Source organism: Moschus berezovskii, chromosome 24 (assembly GCF_049115385.1).
Source record: "Moschus berezovskii isolate FMDL1 chromosome 24, NW_MosBer_1.0, whole genome shotgun sequence".
Taxonomy (NCBI): domain Eukaryota; kingdom Metazoa; phylum Chordata; class Mammalia; order Artiodactyla; family Moschidae; genus Moschus; species Moschus berezovskii.
Window position 1 is genome coordinate 5,627,010 of NC_142483.1, and position 14,059 is coordinate 5,641,068.

Sequence of the window (14,059 nt, forward strand, 5' to 3'; positions counted from 1 at the left end):
GTTCAGGTCAGTTCAGTCGCTCAGTCGTGTCCGACTCTTTGCGACCCCATGAATCACAGCACGCCAGGCCTCCCTGTCCATCACCAACTCCCGGAGTTCACTCAGACTCATGTCCATCGAGTCGGTGATGCCATCCAGCCATCTCATTCTCTGTCGTCCCCTTCTCCTCCCGCCCCCAACCTTTCCCAGCATCAGTCTTTTCCAGTGAGTCAACTTGTTGCATGAGGTGGCCAAAGTCACTCAGTTGTGTCCAAATCTTTGTGACCCCATGGACTGTATCCCCCTCCCTAGGCTCCTCTATCCATGGGATTCTCCAGGCAAGAGTACTGGAGTGGGTTGCCATTTCCTCCTCCAGGGGATCTTCCCAACCCAGGGATTGAATCTATGTCTTCTGCATTGGCAGCTGGATTCTTTACCACTAGTGCCACCTGGAAAGCCCTCGGAGTCTTTGGGGGATCCATTTCCCCCAGGTCACCCCATAAAATGCCAGGCCAGCACCTACCACCACCGTTTTTCCCACAGAGATACGGGAACCTCCAGACGTTGCCTAGGCCGATGGCGTAGCCCACGCAGGACATGAGGAAGTCGAAGCGGCCTTTCCACGTGTCTCGGTCCGGAAGGTCTGCTGCCTTTTTCTGGACCTTGACCACCAGGGTTTTGGGCTTGTCATTGGCCACGGGGACCTCGCTGACCTCCGTGGAGATCTGCCCATCAGCCACCTTGCTGCCGTTGGTCGCCATGTCTCGGAGCTTGGACGCAGGGGACCTGGCAGACAGACGTGCAATGTCAGCTCCGGTCCACGTGGACAGCAGTTTTGCGGCTCAAGGTCACCCTAGGAGAGCAGAGAGTTGGGGTGATAAGCACTGAAGGTATCAAGATCCTAGAGCGTCCCCAAAATAAGAGAAGGAAATAACACACAAGCCAGGGGCCGTACAGGGCTCCACCCTCTTCCTTCCACCAGCTCCTGCTCCAGGAAGAAGGTGCCTTTTGTTTCCAGGGTCAGCAGGTGAGGGTATGGCCTGATGTTTCCTGGGCCAGCAGCAATGCTGGCCGTCTGTGACACATGCCCTCTGCTGTGTGTCCTGCTCAGAGAATACTGTCCATGCTAAGTTGCTTCAGTCATGTCCCACTCTTTGTGACCCTCATGGACTGTAGCCCACCAGGCTCCTCTGTCCATGGGGATTCTCCAGGTAAGAATACTAGAGTGGCTTGCCATTTGCTTCTCCAGGGGATCTTCCCGGCCCAGGGATCGAACCTACATCTCTCATGTCTCCTACATCAGCAGGTGGGGTCTTGATCGCTAGCACCACCCATGAAGCCAGCTCGGAGAGTAGCCCAATGCAACCAAAATTCCAAACTACTCTTGATTGCTCTGGCCTCAGTTTTTCCACCTATAAAATGGGGGGAGGTAATCTTCTCTGGCTTATAGAATTAAGGCTAAAAGGAACTTTTAATGGCTATGAGGGTGCTTTTCACCCAAATGGTTCAGAAAGGAACTCCACAGATGTTTGTTTGGACTCTGGTTGTTGACGTTACCTGATGGCTTTCTGTGCTGGGTCAGCTCCACAGCGGTTCCCCCTGCAATCGCTGGGTGAGAACCTGCAAAGAGGATAGACAGGGTGGTGAGCTGGCAGACAGGCCGTGGGCAGCCCTGGGTGCAGGCAGTGGGGGTGCAGGCAGCCTGCCAGCATCTGAGCTGTGGACAGGCACCAGGGAGCCACCCAGCCGGGTGACCGCAGTGGGTACATGCGACCAGGTGCTGGCCCCCTGGGTGCTGGGAACATGCAGGAGCGGGCTTGCTGCCCCTGGGACCACGGTGGGGGGTGGGCACAAAGGCGAGGCAAGGAAGACGTTCCATAATTTTATCAGAAGGAAAAGAGAAACCCACAGAGGGGCCCCAGCTCCTCAGGGTCCCTCGGGGAACCAAACCAAGTGGCTACTTTTCTGTGTCCTCCATCCATATGTGTAGAAATGTCATCACAGATCACGTTAAGAACATGGGAGAGAGCGAGGAAAGCAGGCTTCAAGACAGTTCGTTCAGTGTGACCCTATGTTTGCCACCCCCCAAAACTGTTCATTAAAGAAAAAAAGACTAAACTAAAATAGCAGAAGGATATACCCTAAGATATTCACATTGTGTAGCTTCTGAGCTCTGGTTTCTTCTTTGTGCCTTTCTGGGTTTCTATAATGTCCCATGTTTGAAAAAATAAAACACCAGAATAAACTTATGGAACCCTCAGAGCAGAAGGAGCACATGAGCACTGGTCAGTGGGCTCCTGGGTGTAGGAGCGGGGCCAAAGCAACGTGCAGTGTGGGCCTGGCCCTATCCCAGCGGCCCTCCCCTCAGCTCAGCCCCCCACCCCCACTGAGGGCACCCTGTTTGCTGTGCACTTGCCCCCCCCACCCTCACATGCGGTCCCCGGTTACCAACCACCAGTGTCTCTTCCCAGAGTTCACGGAGAGCCAGACCACCTTCCGGTAAGCCACACTTGACCGCCAACCCTGCTTCTCGTTCTCAAAGCCGGTTTCCAGTGCCCGTCTAAGACCCCGGCCTGGGCAGAGCAAGGTCGCAGGCAGCTTTAGTCTCAGGCCAGGGTGACTGCCCCCTAAACATCAGGACTGGCCGGAGGCAGCTGATTCTGGGGTCTACCAGCAAGTCCAGGGGACAGAAAAGCCTCAGGCAAGTGGGGAGAGGCTGAAGCCAACCCTCTTTGGAGAAGGAAGCGTCAACCATTAACTGTTAAAAGACAACGATGCCCTTAACTGTCTCCACAATTTGACCTTGTGGGTACCAGCCTCCATATTTGTTCAAAAACGATCCAACCACTTTGCACCGGGGCTAGTCACCTGATCCCACCAGTCAATCAAGGCTCCCTCCCTGGCAACTGGAGGAAGAAGGCAGTCTCCCCCTCCACTTGGGAACTCTGAGACAGCCATCTTTGCCCACCTTGTCCTTGGAGCAGCAGAGAGAGACGGTTTGCCGAGCCAGGAGGAAATCAGAGATCAAAAGACAAACGGAGTCTTCAAGGCATTCTATTCTGCAATTCCAGGCTTCCTTAAGATGGGCTACATTCCTGTTCTTAGAGTTTATAAAGCATCCCCACAGTTGTAATGGGGCTTCCCTGGTGGCTCAGATGGTAAAGAATCTGCCTGCAATGCAGGAGACCCTGTTCAATCCCTGGGTCAGGAAGATCCTCTGGAGAAGGGAATGGCAACCCACTGCAGTATTGTTGTCTGGAGAATCCCACGGACGGAGGAGCCTGGCGGGCTGTCGTCCATGGGGGTGGCAGAGTCAGACAGGAGGCTGAGCAACTAACACTTTCATGGTTGTAAAATAAATCCCCCACTTCTGCTTACGTTGGCTCCTGGGTTCCTGCTCTAATCCTGAAATTTCTGCACATACCCTCTGTGTCCCGTGGGAATACCAGCTTCTGGCCTCCACTCTGGGTTGACTTGTTGGTTATCAGAGAGACTCAGCTCTAACCAAACTCCAAAATCTACCGGGCTTTGGAAACTGATGCATGCGCTGGGCCAAAGGATCGTCTGACTCCATTTGGGGAGACAGACAGAAAGATGGCAGGACGTGTTGAATAGAGTGGGTGGGTGTGTACATCCTTTGAGAGAACCATTCAGGGCTGGGGGTGGAGAGCTCTGGTTCACCAGGAGGTTCAATCCCTTGCCGTCTTCTCCGTGAGTATACTGAAGACCTTCTCATGCCAAGCCCAGAAGGCAAAGATAGCAGCTGCTCCAAAGACCTCTTCATGAGGAAGACGTCCATGCAACTTCCAGAACTGGGGAAAGTACTGAGATTCAGCCAGATGTCTGTAACTTCCCTGTAAGAAGCCACATCACCAAATGTGGAATCTTCCAGGATCAAGCACATAATAAAGCCAGGAATTAATACAACTGACGCTTTTGTTGTTTTTGCAGAGTCACACTGAGAAGGCCCTCCTTGCAAGGACCAGCCTGGGGCTAACTCAGACAGACTGTAGGGATCCCTCAAACACTTACCTTGGGCAAACTATGTCACCTCTTTGGTCCTCTTTGGTAAAACAAGAGGAAAATAATTCCCTCCCAGGGTTGTGGGGAAGATGAAATGAGACGTGCCTGCAAAGCATGGGAAGGCGTGCCTGGCTCACAGCGAGGGTAAAGGGAATCTCGGCCATTAGCATTGTGATTGCTGCCATCCGTGTACAGATCGTGGCTCTTAACTCGTGTTCTCCGCTTCCCAGAAGGCCACAAAGATGATGATGATTTAACAATAACAGCAGTAATAAGAATAGCAGCTAACATTTATTGAGAGCTTATTATTCAGGCCCTGGAGCGACTTGAAACATTTTCAGATAGGAATCAACCTTTTAGTTGCCGTGGGGAATACTAGTTAATAAAAATGTCAAGCCCTTTGCTTTGGGCTGTTTTTATACCAGCTCAGAGTGGTCTAGCTGATCACCTTGGGCCAATCAGAAGCCAGCAGTGGTAGCTTTGAATGTTTGATTAATAATTAAAAAAAAAATCTTATTCTGTAGTAAATAAAATCTGGTAAAGCTGAAACTCCAATACTTTGGCCACCTCATGAGACGAGTTGACTCACTGGAAAAGACTCTGATGCTGGGAAAGGTTGGGGGCGGGAGGAGAAGGGGACGACGGAGAATGAGATGGCTGGATGGCATCACCGACTCTGTGGACATGAGTTTGAGTGTACTCCGGGAGTTGGTGATGGACAGGGAGGCCTGGCGTGCTGTGATTCATGGGGTCGCGGAGAGTCGGACACGACTGAGCGACTGAACTGAACTGAAGAAAAAAAAAAGAATCCAGAACATCTTACAGAGAGGAGGAAAATGATAAAAGGTCCCCAATGGTGAAAAAAGTACTCCCAGGTGGCCCAGTGGTAAAGGATCAGCCTGCAATGCAGGAGACCTGGGTTCAATCCCTGGGTTGGGAAGATCCCCTGGAGAAGGGAATGGCAACCCACTCCAGTATTCTTGCCTTCAGAAATCCCATGGACAGAGGAGCCTGGTGGGCTACAGTCCATGGGGTCGCAACACAACTGAGCACACACACATTCATGAAAAAGCCTGGGACCCTGTGCTAATAACCCAGAGCTGTTCCATGAAACCGCCTCATTATTCATACCCTGCTGCTCAGAGAGCTTTAATTCCTAACCCAGCTGGTTCACCTGTCACCTCCCCGTCGCAAAGAACAGCACGCAGAGAGCACAGGCATGTGCCTGTTTACTGCAAGGGAACCTGTGTTTCGACAAAATGAATGCTCTCTGAAGCAGAAGCAACCTATCCACCGCTGTCCTCTTCTTTCCTGACAAGAGCGCCCGTGCTCTGCAGCTCCAGGGTGTCTGGAGGATGGCTCTGCAGGTCTCTTCCCTCCTCCTCTTTTATCTGCTGGTGGAGCCAGTGGAAGGACAGGCCTCACCATCTCTGGATCTGAGGCAGGTTGCCAAGAGCTTCCTCCAGTGTCTCCCAGTTCTTCCTCACCAGGTGGCAATGTTCCACAGACCAAGAATCCAGCTACATATTCCTCCAGCTCTGCCATTAACTGAACCCCAGCAGGCAGCATTCAAAAGGGCATGGTTAATGTGAGACCACAAGCAATGAGTCCTCTGTATCCATCACCTACTTCTGCACGCCTTCATCCATTCATTCAAGCATTTACCAAGCACGTGCCAAGAACTGGTGGTGGGACAGCTGTTCCAAGCGTTTTGCATTCTGAGCTACACACAGCCACCAAAGCTTGAACCGGTGAACTGACAGGTACCAGCAGATAGATTCTCTTGTGTAACTATTTACTGAGAGCCTAATATTTGCATGGAGCTGGGCTGGACACTCAGATGGCAAGGATTAGTAAGACAAGATCCTTGACCTTCACAAGGTCATGGCCTCTAAAGAGAAACAGCTCTGCTACAGCTATTCCTAATACTCTGTCAGTGCAGCAAGAGTATATGAAGCAGACAGGCCTAAAAGGAATGACTTAATCCAGCCAGCGAAGGTGTCCCAGACGAAGGGACATTTGAACTGGGCTTTGAAGGCTGTATATGTGGTCGTTAGGCTCAAAAAGACGGAAATGGCATCTGCAGTAGAGGGAAACCCATAAACAAAGGTCGGGAGGTTTGAAGCTAGGAAGGTCAGTTTGTGAAGGGCCTCAAAACTCAGGCTAGGGAACTTAGGGGGACCAACTGCAGGGATGGGACGAGGTGACAGTGGGATCAAGTTCATTTTACAGAAGAAAACTCACTTCGGGAGGCTCTGTGAAGGATGGAGTTAGAGAAAGAGATTTGAGACAGAAAGGTACTCAAGATGTTCCCATGATGTTCCATGCTTCCTTGATGTGCTCTATGACCAGGTCTTAAAGCCATCGATAAAAATGAGGCCAAACCAAGCAGGAAGCATGCTTTGTAAGGAAAAGAAAACATGTTGCATTTGGAAGCTCTAGATTGGGCAAACTGGGTCAAAACTGGCCCTGGGGCTTGTTTTATTATTTAGCCTGAACAAAAAAAAATTTTTTTCAGTTTGAATCAGGAGCCAGAGATGTGACTGTCTTGGATCCAGCATTTCAAGCAGAGGAAAGAGTAAGTGCAAAGGCCCCGAGGCAGGCATAAGTTTGGCATGATTGAGAGCCAGCATGGAGGCCAGGGGATGGGAGTCCAGGGCAGGAGGGGACAGTTCTAGTTAGAGGCAGGCAGGGGCCATATCATGCAAGGTCTCAGAGACCCCGGTGAGAAGCTCAGATTTCATTGTAAAGGGGAAGGGAGAAAGTGGAGGGTGTAGCGGCAGGGCTGGCTTGACTTACATTTAGGAGTCCTCTCTGGCTGCCCAAGAGAGGCTGTAGAGCAGCAAGGGTGGATGCGGGGAGGCTCCTTAAGAGCTGAGAGTCCAGGCGAGGGATGATGGTGACTTGAACCCTGGCTGCAAGGCGAGGCCAGAACTGGTGAGGAGTGGCGGGGGATCCACTTTGGAGGCGGGGCCCCCGGGCCTTGCTGGAGGCTTGGCAGTAAGCAGTCCAACTCCAGGGCCAGATGGCAGGCTCGGGGGAGGGGAGCGCACGGCAGCTGCCTGGGACAATTCCCCTCTGTCCTGCTGTCGCATCAGAGGGACAGGCAGGGCGGCTGCGTGGGGTGGGGACCTAGGCAGAGGCAGAAAGGCCAAGACAGAGCCTCAAGCTGCCATTGTCTAGGGCCGGGGCTGGGTGGGGGAGCTCTGCAGGGGCGAGGAGGGGGAGCAACGGGCCTGGGAGGGGCCACTTCCTCTCGTGATGCTGCGAGCGCTTGCACCCCCACTTTGTTTTGCTTCCCATCTGTAATTACAGAAATTACAGAGGCTTGCTTCAGACTGCATTCGCTGCTCTACTCGCTTTCCTTTCTTTCTGAAACTCTGCGGTTCAAGAAAAAAATTAATATTGGGTTTGGCCGCATGCCAAAGGGAAACATAATGGTTTATTCTCTGCTTTTTAGGAAGAAACGCTAGGCTCGGTCCATTGCACAAGGCGTTATTGGGCATCTGTTGTGCACCCAGACCCATAACAGTTCCGATGAAGGGAGAAGAGCCAGCGTCTACTGAACAGCTCTTGTGCCAGGCACTTTTCTCATAGCTCTTAGGTCTGTCAGTCCTCACCTCACCTCAAGAAGCTGAGGCCTATGTCACCCATTGGACAGATGAGTAAACTGAGGCTTGCCACCCTGGGGCAGTTACTGTTAAGGAGTCTCAGCTCAAATGGCTCAGCTACTCAGAGACTTGCTACTCAAAGTGAGGGCAGACTGGAAGCCTGTTAGAAATGCAGAGTCCTGGGCTCTGCTCCAGACCCATGGAATCAGAAGCTGCATTTTCTTTTTAAGATTTATTTATTTATTTACTTCTGGCTGTGCTGACTCGATGGACGTGAGTTTGAACAAGCTCCAGGAGTTAGTGACTGACAGGTAAGCCTGGCAATCCATGGAATCGCAAAGAGTCAGACGTGACTGAGTGACTGAACTGAACTGAACTGAACTGTGCTGCACCTGGGCTTTCTCTAGCTGCAGTGAACAGGCTTAGTTGCTCCAAGACACGTGGGATCCTCCCAGACCAGGGACTGAACTCATGTCCCTTGCATTCCAAGGTGAATTCTTAATCACTGAGCCACCAGGGAATCCCAGAAGCTGCATTTTAACAAGTGTCCCAGGGATTCAGGTGCCCACGTCAGCTTTCAAGGGTGTCGGTTATGGGTGACCCTGATTATCTCACGGAGTTTGATTCAAATCCCTGGGTGACCAGGAGCTAGATGTTTACCTTGCTTGAGCCTGTTTCCTTATTGCAAACCTGGACCCCCGTATTTCACAGGATCATTGTGTTGACACTGAAGTGAGAGGATGAGTCTAAGGGAAGCAGAGGGCCTGGCGCACAGGAAGTACTTGGTACAGAGCAGATACAGAGAGACTGCCATTCAGAGAGATGAACAGCCACGGAAGTGCTTGCTTTGTAATCGAAAACATCATATAAAAGTGGCCCAATTAATAGCTGATGCTCAGCGCAGAGGAGTAGAGGGAGGCTGGACTGTGCAGTGAAAGGCGGGTGCTATGGGCAGCCCTTGCTATGAATCGCCCTGCAAATCAAGGAAGGCTCCCTGGAGAAGCTTCTGTGACGGAAAAGCTGGAGAGGGTCTCCAAGGCCTCAAGACTTTGGCTCCAGAGACCAGAGCCCAGTCCGGGGGTGAGAAGTCAATCTTTTGCCTGGCAAAATGGATGCCTGCGAGTCCAGATATTAGGCCCTCATCCTTGGACTCTCAGTCCAAGTGGGGCTTGGGGCTGGGACCAAGGCCGCCAGCCTCCTTCCTGACCCAGACTTGGGCTACAGCAGCAGTCTACAGATGAAGACAAAGGCCCAGAGAGGGCTGGGGGCTGGTCCGAGGTCACAGAGCACAGGAGTCATCTGACCCTTTCAGACCCCCACAGCCCCCGGATCTCAGCCCCCTGCACAGTCTCACTTGAAGGTCTGCATCTTGGTGCAAACCCCTCGGCTGCTTCGACACCCCCGAGAGGCCATCTGCAGTTCCAGGTGCAGTTCTCAACAGTAATGAATGCCGCTCCTCCATGACATCCCAGGGTGACTTTCAAGTAAGCCATGTAATTTCTCAAACTGTCTGTTTCTTCGTCAGGAAATGGGGCCAATGGTAACCACTTTATACACGATGACCACTAGGTTGAGATTTTCCAGCCCTGGGCCTGGCCCAGCAAATCGTAATATAGTGACGCTAAAATGATTATTAGTTCCATTTTGCAGATGATGGCTCTGAGGCTCAGAGAGGTCAAATAACCTGCCCAAGGTCACAGAGGGTTTAACCCAGGCCCTCTGCTCACCTAGCAGGTGCCTCCTGGACACTGGTCTGAGTGAAATGCTCTGAAGCACATGGACGGCCCTGACCTTCCGAGCCCGCCTGTGGGCTCTGGGGAGGAAGAGAGGTATCGGCATGAAGAGGCGTCTGCCTGGCGTCTCACCCTACTACAGGGAAGGAAATCGAGGTGCAAGCCCTCCTTCCTGCAGCCTCAGAGAGCCTGGAAGTCTGGTTTTCTAGGGTGCCTCCCAAATCAGAAATTACGGAAAGGTTAGAGGACATCCCACCCCAGCAACCAGAGTGAGAAAAAGATCAGCTCTGTAACTGCTGGAGGCTTCTTAAATCCATCAGTTAGTTCAGATGCTCAGTCGTGTCTGACTCCTTGCGACCCCAGGGACCGTAGCATGCCCGGCTTCCCTGCCCATCACCAACTCCTGGAGCTGCTCAAACACATGCTCACTGAGTCATTGACTCCGTCCATGCAAAGGTGAAGCAGGTCATGCTGCTCTTCTGTCTGTGAATACACACAGGAAACAGCCCCTAACTTTTGGTTAACAAAGAAGGAAAGAGAAAGAAGAGCTTGAAGTGCGAGAAGAAAGTGAGCTGGGGACTTAACACACCAGGGTGTGTTCTAAATGCTTTATGGAGAGTACTGGGTTGGTCAAAAAGTTTGTTCAAGTTTTCCCGTAAGATGTTAGCCAGCTCAATAACTTCTCACCCCTCCCCCACATTTTACTGATGGGTAAACCAAGGCAGAGAGAGAGAGAAAGGGACTTGGCGAAGGTCTCCCAGCTGGGAACTAGGGGGGCCGGGGCTGGAACCCAGGCAGCTGGTCCCCTGTGTGAGCATCCTCAACCAGTCTACTCCGCTATCTCTAGTCGGATGCCTGCGGGACTCCCCCCAAGGCCCACCTTTAGGATGTAAGAGAATATAATTCCTTCCAGAGCAAACCCCCGAGGACAAGGAGCCCACAGTGGCTGCTGACACTACATCCCCAAGGTCTGGCTCTGGAAAGGCTAACTGGTCCCCACGGTCACACTGAGCAAACCCTGCAGGTGTCCTGGGAGCCAACAAGGGGTCACATGGGATCCCAGCTGAGCAGCTGTCAGCAGGCCCCCAGGGCTGGGATCTAAAGAGAGCCCCCCGGGAGGCAGCTGGCCCAGGGGTGGCAATCCCCTTAGGAGTCCCCAGCTCTCCTCTGCCTGCAGACACAGCCCGTGCTCGCAGAAAAGCAGGCCTTTCTAGGGGCCGGGAGAGGAGGACACTCAGTCAGCTTGAGGCTCTGGAGTCTGCAGACCCGGGTCTGAATCCTCACTCTGCACGTCACCAGCTGTGTGACATCGAGCCAGGGCCTTTACCTCTCTGAGCTTTCGTCTCCTTCCGGGCACGAGGAGAGGACTCAGGCTCTGGCCGGGAGCACCCTCCTGACTTCATCCTGCTTCTCATCTCAGCCCGCCTGCCTCACTCACACGGTCCACAGCCTGCTGACATCTGTTCTAGCCCCTAATCGTCTGCAATGCCTGACTGTGCACCTCACTTTGCCGAGGCAATTTTCAATCCAATCCGACCTGCATCGGCTGCGCGCCTCCAGGGAGCCGGGTCCCACGCTGGGCGCAGAGCGATCCTGACGCCAGCTGGAGTCTGGGTCCTGCCGCCACTGAGCACTGGCGACAGCTGGGTGTGCGGATAAGCGACATCCACTCGGGAAGTTCTCCCACAGCCCAGAGAAGGGGGCATGGCGCCCGGCTGCGGCGGGGGCCTGGATCCAGGCACGAAACCGAGAGACGATGACATTCAGGCTGGTGGAAAGGGGACATAGTGGGACATTCTTTCTATAATCACAGCGAGAGAAGCAGGAGCAGAACCTTCGCTCCTCTCCCCAAGCCTAACACTTCTAGTCCACCCCAGGCGGAGCAGACAAGGCATAATGTGTTAACAGACAATGAGGAGGGACCTGGGCTGGCTGGCGAGAATCTGGGGTCCCTTAGGGAGCCTGGCTGGGGAGGTGGCAGCAACGGTCAAGGGCACTGAAAGCAGGAGAAGAGGGTGTGCTGTGTCCTGGAGCAAGAACAGCAATCGTGCCGAAGGTTTATCCAGTGCTTTAGTTCAGTGGGCTTCCCTGAGAGCTCAGTTGGTAAAGGATCCGCCCGCAATACAGGAGACCCCAGTTCAATTCCGGGGTCAGGAAGATCCACTGGAGAAGGCATAGGCTACCCACTCCAGTGTTCTTGGGTTTCCCTTTTGGCTCAGCTGGTAAAGAATCCACCTGCAATGTGGGAGACCTGGGTTCGATCCCCCGGTTGAGAAGATCCCCTGGAGAAGGGAAAGGCTACCCACTCCAGTATTCTGGCCTGGAGAATCCCATGGACCGTATAGTCCATGGGGTCACAAAGAGGCGGACGGGACTGAGCGACCTTCATTCATCTCACGGATGCTCGTCTTTAATCCTCACAGACACAGAGGCTGGCGGGGATAGGACTTGCCCAAGTCCGCGAGCTGGAGGCGTCTGCTCAATTCCCATGCTTTTATCCTCTCCCCCAACCCCCCCCCCCCCACCCTCAGCAAGGAGGCAAGGATGAGACAGCTGGATGGCATCACCGACTCAGTGGACATGAGTTTGAGCAAACTCCAGGAGATGGTGAAGGACAGGGAAGCCCGCAGTCCATGGGGTGGCAGAGTCGGTCGGACACGACTGAGTGACTGAACAACCCCACGGCGAGCACTGAGCAGGGCTGGACTTGGGGACCTTTGAAAGAAGGGAGATCTGATCTGACGGTGACATGGCAAGAGCCAATCTGCTGAGTATGTGATGTGGCGGAGGGACAGTACCTGAGCTGGGACGGGGGTGGAGGTGATGCGGAAGGCCCAATCCCTCTACACAACCTGCCTTCTGTCCTGACGAGTTAACTGATTCTTCTACCCTGTCTCTTCAGCTCCACTGGTCCTCTCTGCACCAATGGGACCTGGGCCTTCATGTTGCTCTGCTTCTCCCCACGGCAGCTCACGCAGTGCCGGACACACACACACACACACACACACACACACACACACACGCTCCTGAGTCCCACCATGGGGACACTGCTATCACAAGTTCTCGAGAAACGTCTGCTTCGGAGAAGGTGACGCCCCTCCCGTTGCCAAAGCATGGGTGTGTTGGTGAGCTTGAGCTAAGGGCTCTCCAGAAAGCAAGGGACCGGCCCAGCTGGGAGTTTCTGCTGATTTCTGCAGGGTCTGTGTTCCCGCCCCGGCGGGGTCAGGGTCCACCATGGGGTCACAGGATGAGAGGAGAGGCGCTCACTCAGGGAGCCTTGCGGGTTCTTGATCGCTTCCTGTAAGGAAAGCCTTGGACACCAAAGATGAGGTTTAGAAGGAGAGAGACTGGAGAAGAGCAGCAGAGGGACTGGGAGAAGGGGCCAGAGGGAGAGGAGAAGGACAGGGAAGGAAGGAAGGAAGGGAGGGGGAGACTCAGGCGTGCTGCCGGCTTCCTCTATACCCTGCTCTGCTGACCTCCTGGGACCTGCCCAAGACCCCGAGGAGGGAGGAAGCCTGTGTGTGCATGACCAGTCTCTCACCCCTTTGCAGGCCCCATGGACTGTAGCCCACCAGGCTCCTCTGTCTATGGAATTCTCCAGGCAAGAATACTGGAGTGGGTTGCCATTTCCTTCTCCAGGGGATCTTCCTGACCCAGGGACTGAACCCGCAGTCTCTTCCATCTCCTGCTATTGGCAGGCAGATTCTTTACCACCAGGGCCACCCGTGAAGCCCAAGACCCTGAAGAGAGAGAGCCGGGGAGGAAGCCAAAGTTTCAGAGACCCGGGCAGAATTCAAGGAGGCGAGTGGCTGAAAAGCTGAGACTGCAACCAGGTCGCAGGGCTTCCCTCCCCCCAGCTTCCTCCAGCTGTCCTAACTGGCTGAGCCAGGACGGGCTCCGCACCCCTGAGAACCACTGAATCTCTCATCGCCCCCTCTGCTTCCTCCACCCGGTGTGGGGAATGCTGGAGGTTCTGCTCCAGGGGACGCCTCTGAAAATCACCCCCTGCTCCCTGGCCAGGAAGGATGAATTCAGATCAGGAAATAGAGAGTGACAAGATGCCCGCCCGGCACTCTTTACACACTGCTTTTTGCCTTGGAAGGCACGCTCGTGAGAAAAACCAAGGGTTAAAGGACCCTTCCCTCTTGTTCAAGATGTGCTTGAAGGACTCTGAAGGGCATAAGGATGAAGGCCCTTTAAGAACTCAGATTCGGGAAGAAGCAAAACACAATACTGCGGGGATTGGTGGAACTAAACGGTTTTTTGTCCCCCGCAGATGCCCAGCTGACGTGGAGAGCAGACCCCGTGCCACGGGACAGGACTTCGGTGACCGTGGCCCTGGGCAGCTCCGTGGTTCCCTTACCAAGCGTCCACAACCTGCAACCCTGCTTCCTCCTCTGGACACCTCTGCAGGCTTTCTCAGCCCCACTCTAGACATGCAAGCGCCGAAGCCCCCAAAACAAACTATCTAGATTAAGATCACACACAGTCATCATAAGAACCACCAGGGATCTCAAATCGCCTGCCCATGGGCCAGAACGGGCCCCACACGTGTGTCTGGTTGAGCACTTTGGGGCGGGGGAGAAGGTGTGTATTTACCAGTTTATTACAAGTCCCACCAAAACTGCCACCTTGCTCCTGACCTCTTACTCAGTTCTTTGACCCTCCCAGCCCTCCACGGCCTTCAAGTTTGCAGTTCTAATATACAGGGCA

At 53.7% G+C, this 14,059-nt stretch overlaps 1 protein-coding gene across 2 annotated transcripts in view; it reads right to left on the bottom strand.

Annotated features, from left to right (window-relative positions):
* Nucleotides 1–14,059, bottom strand: part of SLC6A1 (solute carrier family 6 member 1) — a 39,938-nt gene that overhangs the window by 15,201 nt on the left and 10,678 nt on the right. The window contains exons 2-3 of one of the 2 annotated variants that reach the window (XM_088831626.1): nucleotides 1,537–1,599; nucleotides 503–832 (exon numbers count right to left, since the gene is read on the bottom strand). In XM_088831626.1, coding sequence (XP_088687752.1) covers nucleotides 503–740 — 238 coding nt within the window. In that variant the 5' untranslated portion in view covers nucleotides 741–832; nucleotides 1,537–1,599. Of the gene's footprint in view, nucleotides 1–502; nucleotides 833–1,536; nucleotides 6,593–14,059 lie in introns of those variants that run through there. The other variant, XM_088831627.1, reaches the window with a different exon arrangement.